Source organism: Catharus ustulatus, chromosome 36, assembly GCF_009819885.2.
Source record: "Catharus ustulatus isolate bCatUst1 chromosome 36, bCatUst1.pri.v2, whole genome shotgun sequence".
Lineage (NCBI taxonomy): Eukaryota > Metazoa > Chordata > Aves > Passeriformes > Turdidae > Catharus > Catharus ustulatus.
In genome coordinates, this window is record NC_046256.1 from 24,812 (window position 1) to 49,042 (window position 24,231).

General features: G+C 49.9%; 1 protein-coding gene and 1 long non-coding RNA gene across 2 annotated transcripts in view; both read right to left on the reverse strand.

The window, feature by feature from the left end:
• Nucleotides 1-192: 192 nt before the first annotated feature.
• The window catches only part of LOC117009835 (zinc finger protein 154-like), a 46,082-nt gene continuing 22,043 nt past the window's right edge, over nucleotides 193-24,231 (reverse strand). The window contains exon 2 of the mRNA XM_033084210.2: nucleotides 193-1,186. Coding sequence (XP_032940101.1) covers nucleotides 587-1,159 — 573 coding nt within the window. The 5' untranslated portion in view covers nucleotides 1,160-1,186 and the 3' untranslated portion in view covers nucleotides 193-586. The remainder of the gene's footprint in view (nucleotides 1,187-24,231) is intronic.
• Nucleotides 5,264-10,414, reverse strand: LOC117009860. The gene is made up of 3 exons (XR_004420551.1): nucleotides 10,029-10,414; nucleotides 8,865-8,959; nucleotides 5,264-5,357 (listed from the first exon to the last, which is right to left on the reverse strand). It is a non-coding gene; the product is annotated as an uncharacterized LOC117009860 (long non-coding RNA).

Here is a 24,231-nt window from a genome sequence, read left to right on the forward strand (position 1 = left end):
CATCCCTACATTGATTTTGGGGAAGTAGTGTGCCCCCTCCAGCCCTGCTGTCCCTCTGCCCCCGCCCGGCTGCTCCCAGTGTTCCTAATAAAGCTTCCCAGTTAGACCCAATTCCGTTTATGCTGGGGCGGGACTGGGGAGGGGCTTGGGGGGACCCCGCGGGGGGATCGTGATTGGGCGGGAGGGTGGGGTCCAGGTGGGGAACTCTGGGTGCTGCGGGTCTGCCCGGCAACCGGTGAGTCATCAGAGCTGCTCTCTCTGATTGGCTGAATCTTCTTCATCGCATTGTCTGATTGGCTGAGGAGAGGCCCGGGAGTTGAGAGCAGGAACAGGAGAGATCCCGCCCCGAGCACCGAACGGGAACAACAGACCCAGCCTGGGCACGGGGAGGGAATTTATTACCAACCAAATCACAGCACGACAAGGAGAAGGGGTGGAAATCTCTCCAACCACTTCCCCCCACACAACGGGGATCACCAGGGCGCTGTTCAGCGGGGGTCACTGGGGATCATCCAGCACCGTGGGGGATGGAGCTGGAGCAGAGCACGAAGCTCTTCCCACACTCGGGGCACTCTCAGGGCTTCACTTAATGCTGGCTCCTTCGGTGTTGGGACAAGTTACAGCTCTGTGAGAAGCTCTTCCCACACACAGGACACTCGTAGGGCCTCTCTCCGGTGTGGATGCGCTGGTGGACTCTCAGGCTGGCACTCCATCCAAAGGTCTTCCCACATTCTAAGCAGGTGTGGGGCCTCTCCCCTGTGTGGATCGCCTGGTGCTGCATCAGATTGGAGCTGTCACTGAAGCCCTTCCCACACTTCTCACACTCATAGGGCCGCTCCCCAGTGTGGATCCTCTGGTGCCTGTTCAGGTTGGATCTGTCACTGAAGCTTTTCCCGCATTCCCCACACTCGTAGGGCTTTTCCCCAGTGTGGATCTTCTGGTGCCGGATCAGCTCAGACCTGTAGCTGAAACCCTTCCCACATTCCAAGCACTTGTGGGGCTTCTCCCCTCCAGGAGGTTTCTCCACCAGCTCTGAGCTCTGCCTGGATCTCCGGCCGCCTTCCCGGCTCACGGAGGGTCTTTGCTCCTCACAGCTCCCTGGGCTGGGTTTGCAGCCCTTCCTCATGAGGGAGCTCCGGGGCTTTTCTGCCTCCTCCATCTGCCCACGCTTTGGGAATGAAAAATCCTGGATTGGGGAAAAAGCAAGATAAGAGCACTTTGTGCTGGGGGTTCCACCTTGTCCAAATGTGACTCAGGAAGACATTGGGCATCTTGTGTCTGTAAGAACCTCCACAACAGCAATATTCAGGCCAAAAGTCCTGCAAACATCAAGACAAAGACAAAAAACCCAAAAACCTCCAAGATCACCTCTGGTGATGTGAATTTTTCCACACACCTTGTGGCTTGGCCAGAATTCCTTCCCCTGTCCAGGGCGGGGGCAGTGAGTGGAGCTGAAGGTGCCTCACCCAGTTTGGGTGATCGCCTCCCTTGGGTGCTGGCGGCACTGGGCATGGATTGGGTACCCGAGAGTGACCAGGAGACAGACGAGTGACACATCAGGGGAGCTGGGAAGAGTCGGCAGCCAGAGAGCTCTGAAAATCTCATCAGTGACTACAGTGGGATCTTCGGGGACTAAACATGGCAGGGCACCCATGGAGGGGAGAAAGGGAAAGCCAGGAAGGGCTCCCAGCAAAAGGGATGATGATCCCAAAATATCTCTGAAGGATCCCTTGGGAGCATGGTGAGGGAGTTTGCACATTCTCCCAGAGGTAATCAAGGACAGGGACACCAAGGGGGGCAATAAGGGAAGTCCAGAAGGGATTTAGACAACAGGGGATGGATGCTGTTGGTGTGCTGGGAAGGGACCGGGAGAAAAAGGGAATGTGCAGGAATATGGTTCAGGCAAGAAGCAGCAGGAGGAATCTATGTGGGAAGAAAAAGGATGATGGAAAAGAGGAGGAAGAGAAAAACACTGAGGATGGGGATGTTTTTCAGCAGGCTCTTATCCTCAGAAGTTGCCAGCTGATGCCAGATCCTTTGTGTCCCCGGTTGCCAGGCCAGGCAAACAAGGAGGTCAGGATTCCAGGGGGTTTCTCTGTGCTGGGCAGCGGCAGGAGCGGGCGCAGAGCTGCGGCACCGGGAGCACGGGCTGGGGGCCTGTGGGGAGCTGCGGGGCCGGGCCGGGGCTGTGGGGCAGCCGGGGCTCAGCGCCGGGCGCTGCCTGAGCCCAGCACCCCCCGGGCAGGGCCGGCAGTGGCCCCCGGCCCCCAGGAGGCTGCGGGACGCCCCGGCCGCTGCCCGGCCCCGTGGAGCTGCCGGCCCTGCCCGCCGGGGGGGCCGCGTTTGGACACTGCGGCAGGACAGGCACCGGCTCTGGGATACGGGCTGGCCAGGGCACGGCGAGCACAAGGACGAGCAGCAAGGAACAGCTGGGAAATGGGGACTGGACCTGGAAGGATCCAGATTAGCTTTTAAGCATTTTGTTTGGGTCACTGCAGAAAGGAATGATTTTGCAGCAAGCTCAGCAGCTGTCAGAGGATGAGCACCCCCAGGCACTGAGGGGGCTGCAGGAGGGGCAGAAGAAGCCCCTGGAGCAGTTGCTCAGAAAGGCACAGCAGGGGAATGCAAGAAGGGATGAGAAAAGGCCAAGGTGAAGGCAAAGGCCATGGCAGAGTTTCTACAGCCCCTGAGGGATGAACCCCAGGGCCCAAGGGGGCCCCAGCACCCAGGGGACGGGGTTGGCCACAAGGACCTGGCACAGGCATTGCCCTCCTCGGCAGGGCAGAGCCGACCCAAACAGCCCCTGGGAAGGAACCAGGGTTCCATCTGCAGGGCACAAGGACACTGGAAGCAGACACAGGAGCACCCTCAGGAGGAGCAGGTCCAGCCCTTGATGGACATGCATTGTTAGGGGTCTCAGAGCTCCCATTACACCTGGGACCCACCTTGAGAACATTCAGGGTGGCTCTGGATTGAGAGAAGGCCTTTCCTGATGGACACAGGGACCTCTCCATCCACTCTGAATCTTAGACATAAGGGGGTAAAAATGCCAAAAATGCCTTTGATTCTTCAGGAGATAAGTGGGAAAGATGAGCTGCTGTGTTTTATTCAACCACTGCTAGCAGATGTGGGGGATGGGTTTGAAATGCAGGAATTTTTATTTGCTCCTAATTGTGATTGTAATTTACTGGGAAGGGATTTGATGCCTAAATTAGGAATACAAATTAATATCATAAAACGTGATACAGAGGCCAGTTCTGTTGTGCCATTGTGTCAAATGTCTGGCAAGGCCTGTGCTGAATTGAAACCAGAAATGCAGGCAGCTCCAGGAAAATCAGGAAAATGAGATATGGAGCCTCTCCAAAGGACTTTGAAGCAACCAGGACAAGTGGTGTCTAAAAGCAATACCCTATTACAGGGGAGGGAAGGAAGGGCTTGCAGCCTGTATTGAGTCCTTACTAAAAGCAGGGTTTTTGAAGCCAGGGATCTCTCCCTACAACATTCATATCCTGACACTCGAGAAACTGGATAGATGGACACCTAAAGGAAAGCAGAATTTTCAAATGTTAAAAAGCAGATTAACTGAGAATCCCGCCCCGGCACATCCAGACAAGGAAAAAGAATTTAAATTATATGTGAATGTGAAACAGGGCCACGCCAAAGGAATTCTCATGCAAAAATGTTTAACCCAGGGGCCAGAGTGGCCTCATTATCTGCAGAATTGTGCAACCAAAAATTTAATGTCACCTGAGGCTCAAACCTGATGGCAGGAGGATCTCCTGTTGTTCAAATCCAGGACCAAGATAAAGATTTGAGAACCAAAAGAGCCTCTACATGGATGAGCAGTGCTCAGTGATTACAGAATGAAACTTGTTCAGTGGCACAGGAGGATTTAGAACTGAGGACAGGGGAAGGGTTTAACCCAGCCTCCTGTTTGAACAGCCTGCACAGGGGCTGGCAACAAACCCATGGCTGCATTCAAGGGACAGAGCTCCAGAGCCAGCACAGGAGAGATTGAGGAGACATTCCCTGGCCTGAGGGACACAATGTGTTTATGCATGGGTCTGCAAGGGCAGGAGAAGGGAAAAGAGTTCCAAGACACGCTGTGATTAAGGAAAGGGAATCAGACCAAGCGCAGGTCACCGCCCGCATGCTCAGCTCAGCCGGCGGAGCTGGGTGTGCTTGGAAGAGCCTGGCACTGAAATGCCCTGAGCAGGAAGGCTCAAATATCTGCTGGTGACAGCATGGCAGCTAACAGGGAGCCAAAAGCAATCCTGACTTCTACAGAAATCACTGGATCTCTTCTAAAGGAACTTCAAAAACCAGCAATTCCAAGAAAACGGACTGTGGAAGCAACAGACTCAGATGGGGAACTCATTTGACAGCAAAGATCCTTCAGGGGGTTCTGGCTGCTGTAGGAATACAATGGGACCAACACAAACCTTGGCACCCCCAGAGCTCAGGTCAAGTAGAAAGAACGAATGGGGAAATAAACTCCTTTGGCAGCTGGTGAGAGAAGCCAAGATCCCGTGGGTACGGCTTTTGCCTTTGGCAAGGATAAGAGACAGAGCCAGAGCAGATATTCAATGATCTCCCTTGGAATTGGTGTTTGGAATTCCTTACCCTGGTCATTCTCCACCTAGTGCAGGGTGTAGATAAGGGATGTGTATTTCAAACAGTCTGTGGCGAAAGTCCTGGAGCTTGACTGGTTTCTGTACCTGCACTGCCACAGCTGCTGGGGAACACAAGGGCACAATTCCACTCTGGCTCTCAGTTACACTCACACACTGGGCTACCTGGGATTGAATTGTTGGAAAAGATACCAACTTTAAATTTTTAAAAATCTTATCTCTCTACTCAGGCTCGGTTTGCCTTTCAGTAAGGAAAAAGAATTTTAAAGGGTTTTTTAAGGGATGTTACACCACTCACCAGAGATGAGTTTACCATCTCAACAGACTGGGAATGGCCCAAAGGATACCCACAAACATAAAGAATATAAATGAAATATCTGTGACCATCAGCAAACATCAAGCAACACCCACCCCCGACAGGGCCCCTGGCAAAGTTGGAGACACCTGGTCTGGAAAAGGCTGAGAAGGAAATCCAACACAGGGACATAATTAACATCAGAGGAGGAGAAATCCGGGTCCGATAGGAAATCAAATAGTGAGAACTACACAACTTGCAGCTAATGAACATTAAACCAATGAATTCAGTGGATTTAGACTGTATAAAGTTTAGGAAAAATCTGGTAAAACTCACGTGTCATGCAATGATCTTCTCTGCACACCCGGGCTATGTGTGGATGAAATGATTTCTGCTGCACATCTTGGCAAGAATCAAGTCATGCCTTGACTCTCTGACACCAAAGATATCAAATAAAAGCAGATTGTGGGGGAGCCACATGTGAGTCATCCAATGTCTGCTCAGGAAGAGAAGCATCAGTTCCACACAGCCAGGAGAGGAGCTTTAGAAATGCAGATTAACACTGCGGGGGCAAAGTACCCATTTATCTGGAATTACAGTCTTCTTGCAACACCTGATAGCTGAGATTTCCCTCCAATGTATAATCCTCCCTTTTAATTTTTAATGCTTATAAAATTCATAGTTTTTCCCCATTTCTTTTTTCATCCTTGAATATCCTGTTTCACGCATCAGCAAACCTACAGTTTGCTATAAAGTCAAACATCTCTTTCTATTCATCAATCAGTGGAATCCATCCCATTGTTTCTTTTATCTCTCAATGCTGGCTCTTATCTACCAGCAGATCCACAGCTCGTTTGTAAAGACAAATCCAACATTCCTCTCAAGAATAACCCCAAAACCAAATCTTTGTACATGACTATGAAATCTATTGAGAGAACAAACTGCCATTTAGACACACCCGTGCAAGTCATGCACAGATTACAGGGATTCAATGGAAACTTAAACACTACTAAATTTGGTAGAAATCACTGTACACAACCTTAAATATATTTTTAGCAAAGTTATAGGTAAGGGTGAATTACTCTCCCTACAAGAACAGAGTGGACACAGAGAGCCAGGGGCCACTGCAGCCAGCAGAGCCCAGCAGTGACAGAGAGACAGACAACAGAACACAGACAAGACAGACACACAGACACACAGACAGACACACAGATGTACACTGTGCAAAGCAGGACGGGTACACTTCCATCTGGGCACACTAGAAAATACACGTGTGTGCAGTTCTGCACACTGACACACGTGTGCACTGCGGTGTCTGTGTGTGCACACAGAGCTGGGCACACTGGCACACACGTGCTCAGCACTTTTCTAGAGCCCTCCTGGCCCCTGACCCCCCTGTGGGTCTCTCTGTGGGATCATGACACGGTGGGGATGGGGACAGGAGAGGGGAGTATGGGTGGGACATTGTGGCACAGTTCATGCCTACAATTAGTTAAAATATGTCACTAGAAGTTCTTCTTACTTCCCCAACCCTCCCCCACACACACACTCGAAGATAGGTCCTGCATTCCTGCAGGTAACACAAGGTCACACAGAACCCTGTCTTTGGGGACAATTTCTTGGTTATTTCCCTCTGGTGAGGCTCAGGGGGGACAATGGGATGGTTCCTCTCCTCTGATGGTCTTAGGGACAACCAACCCTGTTCCTTTCTTCATCTCACTCTCTGCAGAGCTCTGCCCACCATCATTCACCTTTAATGAGGAAACAAAAGGCAACCTAGAGATCTCCCTGCCAGTGCAAACAACACACAGAGAATCTGTGCTGCAAAGAGAGCACCCACAGTGAACAGTGAGCTCACTCTGCACAAACAGGAAAGGCCAGGCCAGAGCTGACATGAGACGAGTCCCATCCAGTGCTTGCCACCCTCCCAGGCAATATTCAACTGCTCAGCCTCACAGACCTATGTTCTAGCACTGCCAGTGGGGTCCTGGAAAGAGAATGGAGGCACATCTACTGCCTGCTACCCCCCTCTGGGCAATATTCCACTGTTTAGTTCACAGACTGATCTTCTAGCACTCTTAGTGGGGTCAGCAGAGCCACTTCCTACTGGTGGGGGCAAAGAGCCCCTCAGTGCCTTTGCTGTGGGAGCAGACAGTGTTGTCTGAAAGGAAAGGTCAGAGAGAGACCATGCTGGACCTCTGCCTCCTGCCCCTCACCCCACAAGGGACAGGAGGGCACAAAACTGAGCACCTTTTTATTTTTTCTGTCCCATCTTTCCCAGGAGCTTGACTAGCTCGAAGGAGAGGATTAGAAGGATTTCCTGAGGCTCACTGCCAGTGCACAGCACACATGGCATCCCTCACCCCTTACTCATCATGGGATGTAGGGGTAGGAACCAACAACAGCCCTACCCCACTGCTCCAGAAACCAAAATCCCCATGCAAGCATTTAGTTATGGCCTTCTTAGAGAACCACATTCCCACCCAAATCTTCCCCTCTGCAGCAGCTCATTCCCACAGGAATGGGCAGAGCAGATGGGGTTTGTACATTGGCTGGCTTCCATTGCAGTCTTTGCCCTGGAGCTGGCACGGCAGTAGAAGGGCTCTGCTGAACCTTCTCCTCCTCCCATGTAGGCTCTAACCCAGCTGCCAGAACTTCAAGTTCCCAGAGCACTTCTGGGCTTTGAGCAGCGGCCACGGGAGGAGGAGATGCAGCTCCAAAGGCAGCAGTTCCCAGGCCCAGCTCCTGCCATCCCAGTGGGGCTGTTGGGTGGCTCAGGAGAGGAAGGGAAGGGGAAGTGCAGGTGGCAGTAGCTCATTGTGGACTGAAAGAGGGAAAGGTGAATTTATTCATTTTGAAATCACTGCATTCGGGCTCTGATCTTCACCTGAAAGAGAAGTAGCACCTGCTGGTGTTAAATTTGGGTGGAGAACAACTGCTACACTTGATATGGTAAGCAGTTACATTATCTGAGGGAAAGTGTATAGCAAAAATTAGTGTTCACAGAGAGAGAGAAAAAGGCAGGAGGTGGCAAAAGGGAGGAGGAAGCAAAGATCCTTCAGGGGGTTCTGGCTGCTGTAGGAATACAATGGGACCAACACAAACCTTGGCAACTGCACAGCTCGGGTTAAGTAGAAAGAACGAATGGGGAAATAAAGAAACTCCTTTGGCAGCTGGTGAGAGAAATCAAGATCCTCTCGGTACGGCTTTTGCGTTTGGCTTTGGCAAGTATAAGAGCCAGAGCCAGGGCAGATATTCAATGATCTCCCTTGGAATTGGTGTTTGGAATTCCTTACCCTGGTCATTCTCCACCTAGTGCAGGGTGTAGATAAGGGATGTGTATTTCAAACAGTCTGTGGCCAAAGTCCTTGAGCTTCACCACTTTCTGTGCCTGCACTGCCACAGCTGCTGGGGAACACAAGGGCACAATTCCACTCTGGCTCTCAGTTACACTCACACACTGGGCTACCTGGGATTCGGTTGTTGGAAAAGATACCAACTTTAAATTTTTAAAAAATCTTATCTCTCTACTCAGGCTCGGTTTGCCTTTCAGTAAGGAAAAAGAATTTTAAAGGGTTTTTTAAGGGATGTTACACCACTCACCAGAGAAGAGTTTACCATCTCAACAGGCTGGGAATGGCCCAAAAGATACCCACAAACATAAAGAATATAAATGAAATATCTGTGACCATCAGCAAACATCAAGCAACACCCATCCCCCGACAGGGCCCCTGGCAAAGTTGGAGACACCTGGTCTGGAAAAGGCTGAGAAGGAAATCCAACACTGGGACATAATGAACATCAGAGGAGGAGAAATCCGGGTCCGATAGGAAATCAAATAGTGAGAACTACACAACTTGCAGCTAATGAACATTAAACCAATGGAATTCAGTGGATTTAGACTGTATAAAGTTTAGGAAAAATCTGGTAAAACTCACGTGTCATGCAATGATTTTCTCTGCACACTCAAGCTATGTGTGGATGAAATGATTTCTGCTGCACATCTTGGCAAGAATCAAGTCATGCCTTGACTCTGTAACAATAAAGATATCAAGTTAAAAGGGGATTGTGGGGAGCCACATGTGAGTCATCCAATGGCTGCTCTGGAAGAGAACCATGGCTTCTAGACAGCCAGGAGAAGAGCTTTAGAAATGCAGATTAACACTGCTGGGGCTAAGTACCCATTTATCTGGAATTACAGACTTCCGGCTAAGCCTGATACCTAGGATTCCTGCCAATGTATAACTTTCCCTCTTACTTTTTAATTCTTATTGAATTCATAGTTTTTCCCCATTCCTTCTTTCATCTTTCAATACCTTGTTTCACGTACCAGCAAACCTACAGTTTGTAAAGGCAAACATATTTTTCCATTTATCAATCAGGGGAATCCATCCCATTGTTTCTTTTATCTCTCAATGCTGGTCTTATCTACCAGCAGATCCACTGCTCGTTTGTAAAGACAAATGCAACGTTCCTCTCACGAATAACCCCAAAACCAAAGAGGACCAGAAAAACAGATTGAGTCAAAAATAATTAAAATATTGTAAAGAGAATTGTGAATGAAATAAGAAGTGGAGGGAGTGAAAGCAGTAAGATTAATATCGCAGTGGGGGTGCATATTAACGAGGAAATGCAGCAGGTGGATCGGGAAGTCTGAACCTTCCAAGTACCTCAGCCAGTGGGGAAAGGGAGAGGGAGATGCAGCCGGGAAAATGAGGATAAAAAGAGGCTGCGTTTTAGAGACCGCATGGCAAATGCCGCATGGCCTCTCCCTTTGTTCAGGAATAAAATCACTTTTCCAGGACTCCTCTGTCCCTTTGGGCACACAAACCTCAGGCGACGGGAAATTTGCCGCCCAGCCCCGGGCCCAGGGCAGCCACCTCCGTGCTACCGCCAGGAACCGGGACGAGCCAGCGCTGCTCCGGCAGCGGCTCCTGCCGAGGCCCCAGCGGGAAGGAGAGCGCGGGCAGCCGCTCCCGCAGCGCCCTCAGCCCAGGGGGAACACGGGCCGGCCACGGCACAACGAAGCCGCCAGAGCCCTCTGCCGCTCCCTTGGCCCGCAGCGAGCCCCGAGCCCCCGCAGAACCAAGCACAGCCCTCACCTGCGCTGGGGCCGCCTCCGAGCTCCGCCGCCGCCTCCGAGCTCCGCCGCCGCCTCACCGAGCCCGCACAGAACCCCTCACCCATGGCGCCTTTGCTGCCTCACGAGCGCCCTAGGGGCGGCCCCGGGGCTGGGCTTGTCCCCGCTCTGCCCAATCAGCGTGCGAGAACGACGAGTGACGGCAGAACCAGCCAATGGCTGCGAGGGGCGGGCTCTGCACACGGCCCAGCCTCGGCCCGCGCTCTCAGGGCCCCCGGGCTGGGCGAGGCCAAAGCCGGAGATGAGGAATAGCCCTGGAACGGGCTCGGCCCGAGTCGGGATTGGCCTCAGTACACAAACAACGTTCTCTGCAGCTCCCGGCACGCCTTTCCCAGCCCTGCGATTTCGCTGCCTCCGCCTCAACGGGAAGCCCTGGAGCTTCACCTCTCCTACGCCCTAATTAGGAGCATCAGTGCATGGCTTTCATTTCCCCCAAAAAGATAAAAACTGCCCCAAAGCCTTGTGGATGAGTGGGGAAGGGGAGAGATTTATGGCAGAAAACACCAAAACCTCTGAGCAGGATAATGAGAAGTAAATTAAGACCCTCCAAACCAGCTTTCCCCCACCCCTCTCTCCCTCCAGCTGCACCTCCTATCCCGGCAGTGCACGGTGTGAGAAATGACGCTCACTTTGTAAAATTTCAGAGTTTTTTTAAACCGTGGCATAAAAATACAACAAAAGACTGAATAAGCAGAAAAATCAGCACTGGGAGCACAGGACTAAACCCCCCTGTGCTCACCTACAGAATGGATGTTCTGCCTTTTATGCCCCTGGGCCCTCCCAAAGTCTTGTCGGTGAACTCCTTCTCTGCCGTCCATTGCTGGACACTTTCTTACAGCTTGACTGGAGCTCAGCTGTAGGAACAAGCCGGCTCTTGGGGGTTGGTTTTTTCCTTCCCTCTCTGCCTGTGGAATTTTTTCCCATTGACATGCTAAGGAGCACTGATGGCTCGGTCCTTGAGACCTTGAGATGGGGCAGGGAGAGCTTCCCTGGGTTTTTTGGGAGTTTCTCTCAGAGGAGGGCGGTGGGCGAGGGCTGTAGGGGGAAGGGTTGGAAGTGCGCGAGGTTCGAGGCAGGTAAAGGAGAGTTGGGGGCAGTGCTGGCATTCGCTCGCTTTTGGCTCTCGGAGCAGATGCCGCTGGAAAACCTCGCCCCGCCATCCCAGCGCCGGGAGCTGCCTCTTCTGGTGTTGGGTCCCTGCTAGGACGCTCTCCTGCCTCAGCCTGCCCTCTCCAAGCGTCCTGTTTGGAGCACCGGGACCGACACTCCCAGGATCATTTTTCCTTCTCATATGGCATTTGGCTCAAACAATTGACTCTTATTTTCGATTCTGAGGATTCACTCTTACTTTTCAAAATTGAGTCTCTTCATACTAGCATCTGTTAAGCTGCATGATGACAGTGGGAACAGAAAAATCTCAGCTTTTCCTTAGGCCCCACTTATTCATAATGGACAGAAGGGAATCCCAGAGGCCTGGTGTGGCCATGTACCATGCTGATGGGGTTACTGCCCATAGCAGGTGTATCTTACCTGTTAAACACTAATTGAGGAATGACAGAGGTCTGGTGTGGCCTTTTTGCCCCCACCTTACCATGGCTACAGGGTTGCTGCCCACAGCAGGGCTGTACAATCTTCTCGGTGGTGAACACAGGGGCCAACCCTGGTCTTGCCCTCTATTTCTTGTCTGACTCTGCTTGTTTGCTCCTAAGGAAACAGCCCCAGCACCTCTTACATTTTCCTGTGTATTTTCCCTCAACAGATGCTTGTAATTTACATCCATTAAAACAGGACAATTGCAATATTAACAGATGTCATTTAAACCCTTCCCAAAAAGTGTTGTAAAAATATCTCTGAGGCAGCTTGGTAGAAGCTTGACCCTCTTTTCAGATGTCATTGTACTTCTTTGGTTATCCCTTGCTCTCTGCTTGAGAGTCAATTCTATCTCACCCCATCTGGATGTTATAGTTTATTCTTTGGGTTCTTTTCCTGGGCCTTTAATTCTCTTGCCATGAGTCCACTCCCACTCTGCAGTTCCCAGAGCCCATTCAGTGCTGAGCAGTACCTGAAAGGGACCTCCCCATTGAGGGGTTAAAAGCTGCTCTTTCTCTAAAAGACAGACACTGCAGACAATGTACATCAGGTAGCATTTTTCTACACAGCACCTTCCTGTTGAGTACTGGAACAAGGAACTGAAATGCTTAATGTGTCTGAGACTCAGCCAGAGGCCAGAGAGCACAGACTTAGGAAGCATTGTTGAACAAATCCAGATTAGCAGGCAGTTCTGTTCTTCATGGCTATTTCCACCCCAGCACTGCCCCACATGCTTCACCCTAAGGCAGTTGCCCACCACTGCTGACTCAGGGGAACTGGCTGAGGGAGCATTACAGTTATAGAGAGGTTTGCACCTGGCATGGCCTCTTGTCGTGATGGCAGTAGTTTCTAGGGGACGTGGGTGAGAACAGCACTGGATTCTACACATTTGGCGTAGAAAGAGCACGGCCACAGCAACCGAGGGCACAGCCGAGCCTGACTCCAGGCTGACCGAGCTGCAGGCAGAGCCTGGTGCCAGCATAGCGTCCTCGACACACACAGCAAACTCTGCCAGGGCAACGGCTAAGGGCAGGGTGAAGGCTGGCATGGCCCACACTGAGGGCATGGCCAGCACAAACACCCTCACACGGGGCATCTTAAAGATTGACCCCACACCCACTAAGATTGGCATTCCTGCTCCTGCTCTGAATTTGTTCCAGCAGCAGGTAAGCACCCTGGGGCCAGGGCTGAAGGCCTCCCATGATTGTGTGGCCCCTCAAGCCACGTCCGCTCTGCCCTCTCAGCCTTTGAGGACCAGCAAAGTGTGGTGGGAAGGCAAGAGCTTCTTGGGGGAAGCTGGGGAATTCGCTCCCATGGACAGCACTCCAAGTCCTCCCCGTGCCTCCTCCAGGTGCCAGCTGTGGTGAGGGACATTCACCAGAGACTCATGTCCTGTGTCACTGTGGATGCCGGGCTGCAAAATGACCTTCTGAGGCTGGCTGAAGAACACCCCGCTAATGTGGTGATGAGCCTCCTGCGCTGTGCCCCATCGTGTGACAGGTACGGGGCACAGGTGCCTCGAGAGCTCAGGGCTCACTGGCCTGCAAAGCCTGTCCAGTGGGGTCTGCCAGACAGGAAGAGAACTCCGGGGCTCTCGGGCCCCCCAGTTTCCTGACCCTGCTGCCATGCTCCCTCCCTGCCCCTCAGGGCACCGGGGCTCTGTCACACAGCCCCACTCAGCTGCACGGGGCTTGGTACTGATGCACAGCTCTGGTCCCACAGAGCTGCCGCCCTGATGCGGAGAACCATCGGCTCATCGGGACCAGCAGTGCAGAAGATGCTTCCAGAACTGCTCTTTGTGATGGAGGACAGGCCAGTGTATGCTGTGGGGGTAACTGTGGGGGAGAGGCCTTGGTGTATTTCCAATGCGGAGGATGCAATAGGAGGGTGGTTGCTCTGCAATTGGGTTTGTATTACCCCTTGTGCTTATCCTGTTGATGGCAGACAGAGAGAGTCTTGGCAGAGGGATGCTCAAAGGCTGACTCAAACTAGGTCTCTGAGAGAGGCACTCCTGCTGTTTGAGAATCGTGAGGCCTGGCTAATTTTGACAGTTAAGTGGGAGATACTACAGTGTATTAAGTATATTACCTTTTATAAGAATACAAAAATCATTGCCTTCCTCTGTGAAAGGAAGAGCCCTGTTCACTGTAGTGCTCTGGAATGGGAAGTGTTTGCCCAGAACGAACCCTAGCTGACCAACGTCCTTTTTGGTATCAATCAATTACATATTACAGAATGAGGGCTGTGATCCTGACCCTAGGGGTAGCCCTTTTCACCCAGGCAGCCACCACTTGGGCTCCAACACAGCCAAAGGAAAACAACTGGGTTACTCTAGCTAACAAAACAGGTCAGGAGACAATATGCTTGTCCCTGTCCTCTCCCGGTAATCCCTTCTCCACCTGTTTGGTGGGGGTACCCTTGGATGTGCTGCCCTGTCCAATAGGGGCGCTCAGCTGCCAGTCTCATGATTCCAAGTCATATGCTGATCAATGGGACCAAGTGGTCCCACATTTCCAAGGGGCCTCCCTAGAACCACAGGAATTGGAGTCGCTAGGGTTGGTAGCAGCAGATTGGTGTGTATACTTTAACTGGTTGAGCCAGCAAAGGGTTAATCCGCAGTCCGATCACACAGTGAACGTGAATTCCTCCCTTCCTGTATAGGAGTTCCTCTTTTTGGTGTAATTATACCAGCAGCAATATTTCCCGCTCCTCCAGCACTCCCGTGCGACTTCCCCCAGGGGTGTTTCTTATCTGCGGAGACAGAGCATGGGCGGGCATTCCATCACGGCTGGTGGGTTGCCCTTGCACATTGGGTCGCCTCTCACTACTCACTCCTAACACCTCTATGATTTTGCAAGTTCGCAGACAGCACCATCGGGCTAAGAGAATGACACATGCCTTTAGCAGCAAATGCAATGATAATGCCAAGTTTTGGTCTCCAGAGCAAATAATTGCTGCATCTGCCCTCGCCCCAGGAGTGGCAAGTGAACAAAGTTGAACAATGCTTTACCAATCATATTGATTGATTGCATTCTTCCCTCGCCGAAACCCTCTGCATACCCCCAAAGAGAAAGAGCATCAATAAAATATCTATGACCATCAGCAAACATCAAGCAACATCCACCCCCTAAAACACCCCCGGCAAAGTTGGAGACACCTGGTCTGGAAAAGGCTGAGAAGGAAATCCAACACTGGGACATAATGAACATCAGAGGAGGAGAAATCCAGGTCCGATAGGAAATCAAATAGTGAGAACTACACAACTTGCAGCTAATGAACATTAAACCAATGGAATTCAGTGGATTTAGACTGTATAAAGTTTAGGAAAAATCTGGTAAAACTCACGTGTCATGCAATGATTTTCTCTGTACACCCGGGCTATGTATGGATGAAATTATTTCTGTTGCACATCCTGGCAAGAATCAAGTAATGCCTTGACTCTGTAACAACAAAGATACCAAGTTAAAAGCAGATTGTGGGGGGAGCCACATGTGAGTCACCCAATGGCTGTTCGGGAAAAGAAGCATCAGTTCCACACAGCCAGGAGGGGAGCTTTAGAAATGCAGATTAACACTGCGGGGGGGCAAAGTACCCATTTATCTGGAATTACAGTCTTCTTGCAACACCTGATAGCTGAGATTTCCCTCCAATGTATAATCCTCCCTTTTAATTTTTAATGCTTATAAAATTCATAGTTTTTCCCCATTCCTTTTTTCATCTGTCAAGATCCAGTTTCACGCATCAGCAAACCTACAGTTTGCTATAAAGTCAAACATCTCTTTCTCCATTTATCAATCAGTGGAATCCATCCCATTGTTTCTTTCATCTCTCAATGCTGCTCTTATCTACCAGCAGATCCACAGCTCGTTTGTAAAGACAAATCCAACATTCCTCTCAAGAATAACCCCAAAACCAAATCTTTGTATGTGACTATGGAATCTATTGAGAGAACAAACTGCCATTTAGACACACCCGTGCAAGTCATGCTCAGATTACAGGGATTCAATGGAAACTCAAACACTACTAAATTTGGTAGAAATTACTGTACACAACCTTAAATATATTTTTAGCAAAGTTATAGGTAAGGGTGAATTACTCTCCCTACAAGAACAGAGTGGACACAGAGAGCCAGGGGCCACTGCAGCCAGCAGAGCCCAGCAGTAACAGAGAGACAGACAAACAGAAACACAGACATAAGACAGACACACAGACACAAGACAGACACACAGATGTACACTGTGCAAAGCAGGACGGGTACACATCCATCTGGGCACACTAGAAAATTCACGTGTGTGCAGTTCTGCACACTGACACACGTGTGCACTGCGGTGTCTGTGTGTGCACACAGAGCTGGGCACACTGGCACACACGTGCTCAGCACTTTTCTAGAGCCCTCCTGGCTCTGACTCCCCTGTGGGTCTCTCTGTGGGATCATGACACGGTGGGGATGGGGACAGGAGAGGGGAGTATGGGTGGGACATTGTGGCACAGTTCATGCCTACAATTAGTTTAAATATGTCACTAGAAGTTCTTTTTACTTCCCCAACCCTCCCACACACACACGCTCGAAGATAGGTTCTGCATTCCTGCAGGTAACACAAGGCTACACAGAACCCTGTCTTTGGGGACAATTTCTTGGGTATTTCCCTCTGGTGAGGCTCAGGGGGGACAATGGGATGGTTCCTCTCCTCTGATGGTCTTAGGGACAAACAACCCTGTTCCTTTCTTCATCTCACTCTCTGCAGAGCTCTGCCCACCATCATTCACCTTTAATGAGGAAACAAAAAGCAACCTAGAGATCTCCCTGCCAGTGCAAACAACACACAGAGAATCTGTGCTGCACAGAGAACACCCATAGTGAACAGGGAGCTCACTCTGCACAAACAGGAAAGGCCAGGCCAGAGCTGACATGAGACGAGTCCCATCCAGTGCTTGCCACCCTCCCAGGCAATATTCAACTGCTCAGCCTCACAGACCTATGTTCTAGCACTGCCAGTGGGGACCTGGAAAGAGAATGGAGGCACATCTACTGTCTGCTACCCCCCTCTGGGCAATATTCAACTGTTTAGTTCACAGACTAATCTTCAAGCACTCTTAGTGGGGTCAGCAGAGCCACTTCCTACTGGTGGGGGCAAAGAGCCCCCCTGTGCCTTTGCTGTGGGAGCAGACAGTGTTGTCTGAAAGGAAAGGTCAGAGAGAGACCATGCTGGACCTCTGCCTCCTGCCCCTCACCCCACAAGGGCAGGAGGGCACAAAACTGAGCACCTTTTTATTTTTTCTGTCCCATCTTTCCCAGGAGCTTGACTAGCTCGAAGGAGAGGATTAGAAGGATTTCCTGAGGATCACTGCCAGTGCACAGCACACATGGCATCCCTCACCCCTTACTCATCATGGGATGTAGGGGTAGGAGCCAACAACAGCCCTACCCCACTGCTCCAGAAGCCAAAATCCCCATGCAAGCATTTAGTTATGGCCTTCTTAGAGAACCACATTCCCACCCAAATCTTCCCCTCTGCAACAGCTCATTCCTACAGGAACGGGCAGAGCAGATGGGGTTTGTACATTGGCTGGCTTCCATTGCAGTCTTTGCCCTGGAGCTGGCACGGCAGTAGAAGGGCTCTGCTGAACCTTCTCCTCCTCCCATGTAGGCTCTAACCCAGCTGCCAGAACTTCAAGTTCCCAGAGCACTTCTGGGCTTTGAGCAGCGGCCACGGGAGGAGGAGATGCAGCTCCAAAGGCAGCAGTTCCCAGGCCCAGCTCCTGCCATCCCAGTGGGGCTGTTGGGTGGCTCAGGAGAGGAAGGGAAGGGGAAGTGCAGGTGGCAGTAGCTCATTTGGGACTGAAAGAGGGAAAGGTAATTTATTCATTTTGAAATCACTGCATTCAGGCTCTGATCTTCACCTGAAAGAGAAGTAGCACCTGCTGGTGTTAAATTTGGGTGGAGAACAACTGCTACACTTGATATGGTAAGCAGTTAAATTATCTGAGGGAAAGTGTATAGCAAAAATTAGTGTTCACAGAGAGAGAGAAAAAGGCAGGAGGTGGCAAAAGGGAGGAGGAAAACAAAGCACACCCCAAGCCAGTGTTTTTCCCAAATCCAGGACTTTCTGTTTGTATGGAATGGGGTGCAAAGTAGTTTTCCCTTGAGATTCAGGACTGAGAGGTCAGAGCTAGAAAGGTTGATCAGTGCGAAATCCCCTCTTCCAGATCTGTACTGGGGTTGTTCCTTACCATTTACATGGACTTTTAAAACCTGACATATCCATTCCTCATTTGATTTATCCCACAGCCAGCACACACAGTTGGACTTAATTTCCCTCTTGTTCTATTATACGATACTGTATTATGTTAAGTTCTGTGGTTTTGGAGTCATATTTCTACCAGGTTAGTTTTCTTCCCAGGGGCCTATTTAAGGGTATATCTGTTGATATCTTCTCATTTCTTTTTCCCCTTGGGGATTCCTTACTTGCTCTTAGTCCCATTCGTTCCGCCACTCACTGGTTCTCACAACAAAAGCCTTCCTGACAGCCAAGTACAGTTCCTCGCAAGAAAAGCTTGCCTTCCCAATCAGCTAGAAGGAGAAGAACGGAAAAGAAAGGAAGGAAAATGAAGGAAAGGAGAAAAAGAAAAAAAGAAAAGAAAAAAGGCTTTACGTTCATCTCGGAAAGTAAAAACAATTTCCCGACGATCCAGGGACCCCCACAGCACCGGGTGGGTTCCGCCGTTCCTCTCCTCCTCGGCTCGGCGCCCCGGTCCCACGGCTTTGTGCCGGCGGCTATTCCAGGGGAACCGCTCCAGCCCGGCACCCTCCCCCTTGCCGGTGCCTTTTGGCTTCTCAGCGTGGGGCAGCTGCCGAAAAGCCCCTCCCCGCCGTGGGCTCTTGCGGGCCCGTGTTGGTTCTTTGTGTCACTTCCCAGTCCGCGGCTTTAAGGATGCTGGGGCGGTGCCACAGGAGAACACCCTTGGTGAAACAAGTTCCTTCAGAAGAAAAGGTGCTGTTCCTGTGTGCAGGGAACTCTTGTGGCATCAGGTGTACAGGAGCAGGATGAGGGAGATCTCCAGCCTTGGGATATTTCTGCAAGAGCCTTCACCCCTGCCAGAGCCTGGGTGAGAGCTGCCAGAGGGCAGAGGGAGGCAGCCCTTTGGACAGGCAACCCTGCTCCCTCAGAGCCACGGCCAGGAGACAAACAGCCTCATCCCTGAGGATGCAGATGAGCAGGAAAAGCCTGGAAGTAAAAAGGGGAGCTCAGCTGTGTCCAAGAAGCTGTTCTCAGAGGCAGTGTCCTGGCGGGAAGTGTCCTGGAGCCACTTGTGTTCAACCTCCAGTCAGTTCCCAGAACGCTGTCCCTGTTCCAGTGGGGAACCTCCCATGCTTTGCAGCAGGAAAGATTCACATGAAACCAAGGAGGTTCTTCCACCTGCAGGAAGCTCCCCCCACTCTACTGGTCAGATGGGGATCTGATCTTCTTTAGGAGCATTAGTGTTAAATAAATTCGGATTTTCTCAGAGAACAGTCTGAATGTTCCCACTGGTTTGGATTTGACTGGGCTTCCTTTCTTCCCAGAAAGTGGCACTGTGATGGGATTGGATGCAGGATGGGAATGCTGTGTATGACAGGGAGAGAATTTGGGTGTTGCCAAGCAAGGCTTGCCCTCCTCAAGGACTCTGCAGGGTCCTAGAAGCCACTCAATATGCCATGCTCTGCCATGGAGGAGATGACCAAGAGTCTGGAGGGAGCATGTCCAGGAGAGCAGAACAGACTGGACAGAGGGATATTCCAGGTGCTGGGAGCATCTGGATATGGGACCAGCCAGCTCCTGCTGCCTTTTGGTGGTGCCTGAGCAGGGCTGTGACAATGCCAGGGACATCCTGCAGTGACATCTCCCCTGTCCGTCTGGGTGTGTGCTCGGTCCCAAAGCTCACCCTGATCCTGATCTCAATCTCACTCCATGTTCAGACACACTCACACTCTCGGATTTAATCTCATCCCAGTGCCAGACTTGTGCAGCCAACCTTAAGGTCAGGCCAAAGGAAAATTGCACATTTAGCCTTAACCCCAGTTCTAGCTCTAAACTAAAACCCAGGCCTAACTGGTAATTCCTAGTCCCTTGCCAAATGCTCAGCCTTAAATCAAATGCCACGTTTAACGCTAAGCCCAAAGCCAGCCCCAAGTGCAACTCTAAGCCCAACCCCAATGGCAGTCTCAAGCCCTAAGTGCAGCTTTGAGCACCAACCCACACTCCAGTGCCAGCTTTAGCTTGAACTCCTAAACTCAGCCCCAGTTCCTGTCCTAAGGCCAACACCGTTCTTGGACCTAAGCCCAATGGCAGCCCCAGTCACACTCCCTGGCCCAAGCCTGGCTCTAAGCTCAAGGCCGCTGTGATAAATATATTACAGTGTTGGCTTTAGCAATTGTTAGAATGAATGCCACATGTGTTTTATAAGGTTGACTGTTATAAAAGAAGTTTTGCTAAAGTTTAGAGATCTTTTAATGTGAATGTTGTGTTGTGATACCAATGTTGGTGGAGAGTTGTTGACATGTTAGCATTTAGCCAATGAAGGAATTGAAAAGTGTTGAATATATTGAAAAGTAACAAATGATCAGGACTGGGACAACAGCATATTCTTGAAAAAGGTGGGACAGGGGAGGAACTATGTTAAAATGCTTGAATATGCATAACGTTTTTAAAATATGTATTAAACTGATGCAATACCCAGGGGGGAAGGGGGTAGTGTCTGCCCCCACCAATTCAGGGGAACTGGAGCTGGCTCCATGTACCTCTTATTTGAGGGATAAGAGTAGTCCGTGTTGTTGTAGATTAGCAGTGGGATGGTTGGCTCTCACAGTTAAAAGATGAATAATGTAATTGTGTTAGAGATAAATTTTGAGGCTCTCTAGTGATGTTATTGTAATATATCCTCCCACAGTCCTGTTTGCCCCTCCCCCAATGTCCGACATTGCTTAGGAGTCAGGGCACTTGGGGAGGGCCGGCTTGTTCCTACACCTGAGCTCCAGTGAAGCTGTAAGAAAGTGTCCAGCAATGGACGGCAGAGAAGGAGTTCACCGACAAGACTTTGGGAGGGCCCGGGGGCATAAAAGGCAGAACATCCATTCTGTAGGTGAGCACGGGGGGGTTTAGTCCTGTGCTCCCAGTGCTGATTTTTCTGCTTATTCAGTCTTTTGTTGTATTTTTATGCTAAGGTTTAATAAACTTCTGAACATTTTAAAAAGTGAACGTCGTTTTTCACAAATTCTTTATTATATTTTGTTAAGGTTTAATAAAACCTTAAAATATTACAATCTGAGCGTCGTTTCTCACACCCTGCACTGCCGGGATAGGAGGTGCAACTGGAAGGGGGCCGGAGCCCGGTGAGGCGGCGGCGGAGCTCGTAGGCGGCCCCAGCGCAGGTGAGGGCTGTGCTTGGTTCTGCGGGGGCTCGGGGCTCGCTGCGGGCCGAGGGAGCGGCAGAGGGCTCTGGCGGCTTCGTTGTGCCGTGGCCGGCCCGTGTTCCCCCTGGGCTGAGGGCGCTGCGGGAGCGGCTGCCCGCGCTCTCCTTCCCGCTGGGGCCTCGGCAGGAGCCGCTGCCGGAGCAGCGCTGGCTCGTCCCGGTTCCTGGCGGTAGCACAGAGGTGGCTGCCCTGGGCCCGGGGCTGGGCGGCAAAATTCCCGTCGCCAGAGGATACAGAGGAGTCCTGGAAAAGTGACTTTATTCCTGAACAAAGGGAGAGGCCATGCGGCATTTGCCATGCGGTCTCTAAAACGCAGCCTCCTTTTTATCCTCATTTTCCCGGCTGCATCTCCCTCTCCCTTTCCCCACTGGCTGAGGTACTTGGAAGGTTCAGACTTCCCGATCCACCTGCTGTATGTCCTCGTTAATATGCACCCCCACTGCGATATTAATCTTACTGCTTTCACTCCCTCCTCTTCTTATTTCCTCAAGAATTGTCTTTACAATATTTTAATTACTACTGTCTTTGTTACTTTTCCTGGGTCTTCTTTGATTTTGGGGTTATTCGTGAGAGGAATGTTGGATTTGTCTTTACAAACGAGCTGTCGATCTGCTGGTAGATAAGACCAGCATTGAGAGATAAAAGAAACAATGGGATGGATTCCATTGATTGATGAATGGAGAAAGATGTTTTCCTTTTCAAGCAAACTGTAGGTTTGCTGATACGTGAAACAGGATATTCAAGGATGAAAAAAGAAATGGGGAAACACTATGAATTCCATAAGAATTAAAAGGGAGGGTTATACATTGGAGGAGAATCTCAGCTATCAGGCGTTCCAGGAAGTCTGTAACTCCAGATAAATGGGTACTTTGCCCCCGCAGTGCTAATCTGCATTTTTAAAGCTCCTCTCCTGGCTGTGTGGAACTGATGTTTCTCTTCCTGAGCAGCCATTGGATGACCCACATGTGACTCCACCACAATCTGCTCTTAACTTGATATCTTTAGAAAGTCAAAGCATTACTTGATTCTTACCACGATGTGCAACAGAAATCATTTCATCCACACATAGCCCGGGTGTGCAGAGAAAATAATTACATGACACGTGAGTTTTACCAGATTTTTCCTAAACTTTATACAGTCTAAATCCATTGAATTCCATTGGTTTCATGTTCATTGCTTTCCAGCTGTGTAGTTCTTAGCATTCGGTTTACTATGGGACTCGGATTTCTTTCCCTCTGATTCTGTCCTTCTGATGTGATTTTCCAGACCAGGTGAATCGAACTCTGCCGGGGCAGTGTCTGGGGTGGGTGTTCTTTGATGTTTGCTGATGGCCGTTGATGCTCTGTTGATGGTTGTTAACTTTGTGGGTATCTTTCGGGCTATTCCCAGTCTCTTAAAATGTTAAACTCATCTCTGTTGAGTAATGTAACATCACTTTAAAAAATCCTTTAAAATTCCTGTCCCCAAGACAAAGGCAAACCAAGCCTGAGTAGACAAATAAATTTTAAAAAATTTAAACTAGGTTTGTTTTCCAGCACCAGCCCAGGTGTTGTTGTGTTGGCTCTGGAGCTCTGTCCCTTGAATGCAGCCATGGGTTTGTTGCCAGCCCCTGTGCAGGCTGTTCAAACAGGAGGCTGGGTTAAACCCTTCCCCTGTCCTCAATTCTAAATCCTCCTGTGCCACTGAACAAGTTTCATTCTGTAATCACCGAGCACTGCTCATCCATGTAGGGGCTCTCTTGGTTCTCAAAGCTTTAACTTGGTGTCAGACTTGAACAACAGGAGATCCTCCTGCCATCAGTGTTTGGGTCTCAGGTCCCATTAAAGCTGTGGCTGCACAATTCTGCAGACAATGAGGCCACTCTGGCCACTGGGTTAAACATTTTAGCACAAGAATTCCTTTGGCATGGCCCTGATTAACATCCACCTTGTGAAAAAAGAGGGTCACTTTCCTAGTAAATTTTAAAAGGTTTAATAAAAGACAATGAGAGACAAACAATAAAGCAAAATGTTATAGTAGCAGTAGGGTGCTTGGGCTTCAGCCAAGAGCACACCTAACTTAGAAATCATTTCCTTAAATCCTGAACCAGTTGCATATTCATAGATCCTCATGCCTTATTGAGAATCATTCTCCCCCAACCTGTAAATCAACATTTTTTCCTTCCCTGGGGGTCTGGTGTCTCCTAATCCAAGAATGCAAGGAATTTCTTCATTATCTTGCCTATGATTTTCTGTGTTAGTTACATAAACAAAAGTTTTTTTACATCACCATGTTATGGTGGAAGAGGAATATATTATCACCCTATTTTAAAAGTTTTGTTACTAGCAAAACTAAAATAAATTATATTCATACAACAAATCTTTCCAACATTACACCGATAGCATTCATTTTAATATTTGCCAAAGGCATATAATATAGTACGTACTATAACTAATTGATTAAAAATTTCTTTTCTGAGTCTGGATGAGCCATGGCTGGGGCACCAATCATTTTGGTTTTATTTCATTTTCTGAAGTTTTGCTGTTTCTCGTGCCAATGCCAAAATATTGAGGATATCTTGGTTTAAAAACTCATACAATGTTCTGGCTCAAATAAAGAATCCTCAATCCAGGTCCTGCAATTCTCTCTTAATATTCAGAATTTTACCAGCTCCATTTTAGTGCTGGGTAATGTTGCTTCTAAGATTCCCTGATCCTTGTCTTGGTCAATACAGCACAAAATTCAGTCAAAATATGTCCCAAATATTCACCTGTTTCTCCACCATTTGTGCTTTTTTTTCCCAAATACACAAAGATACTATTTATCTTGAACATTCAACCATTTCACAGAGGATTCTTCTGCCACTTCTTCTCCTCCTGACTGGAGCAAGTCATCCACGTCCTGCATTAGCCCAATCCCTGGGAGTGGGGTAAATCCTTGTGATATTTTCTGCAAGGTTTGCCTCAGTAAGGCTGGTGCTTCCGTGCATCCCTGCAGAAGGATTGTCCATGTCTTTACCATTTTCCCTTCTACCTCTTGTTCCCACTCCAAGGCAAAATGCAGTTTAGCATCCTGTGTGAGTGGGCATCCCCCAGAAAGCATCTTTGACGTGAAGTAGTGAATGGTGTGAGAGGAGGGAACCTGG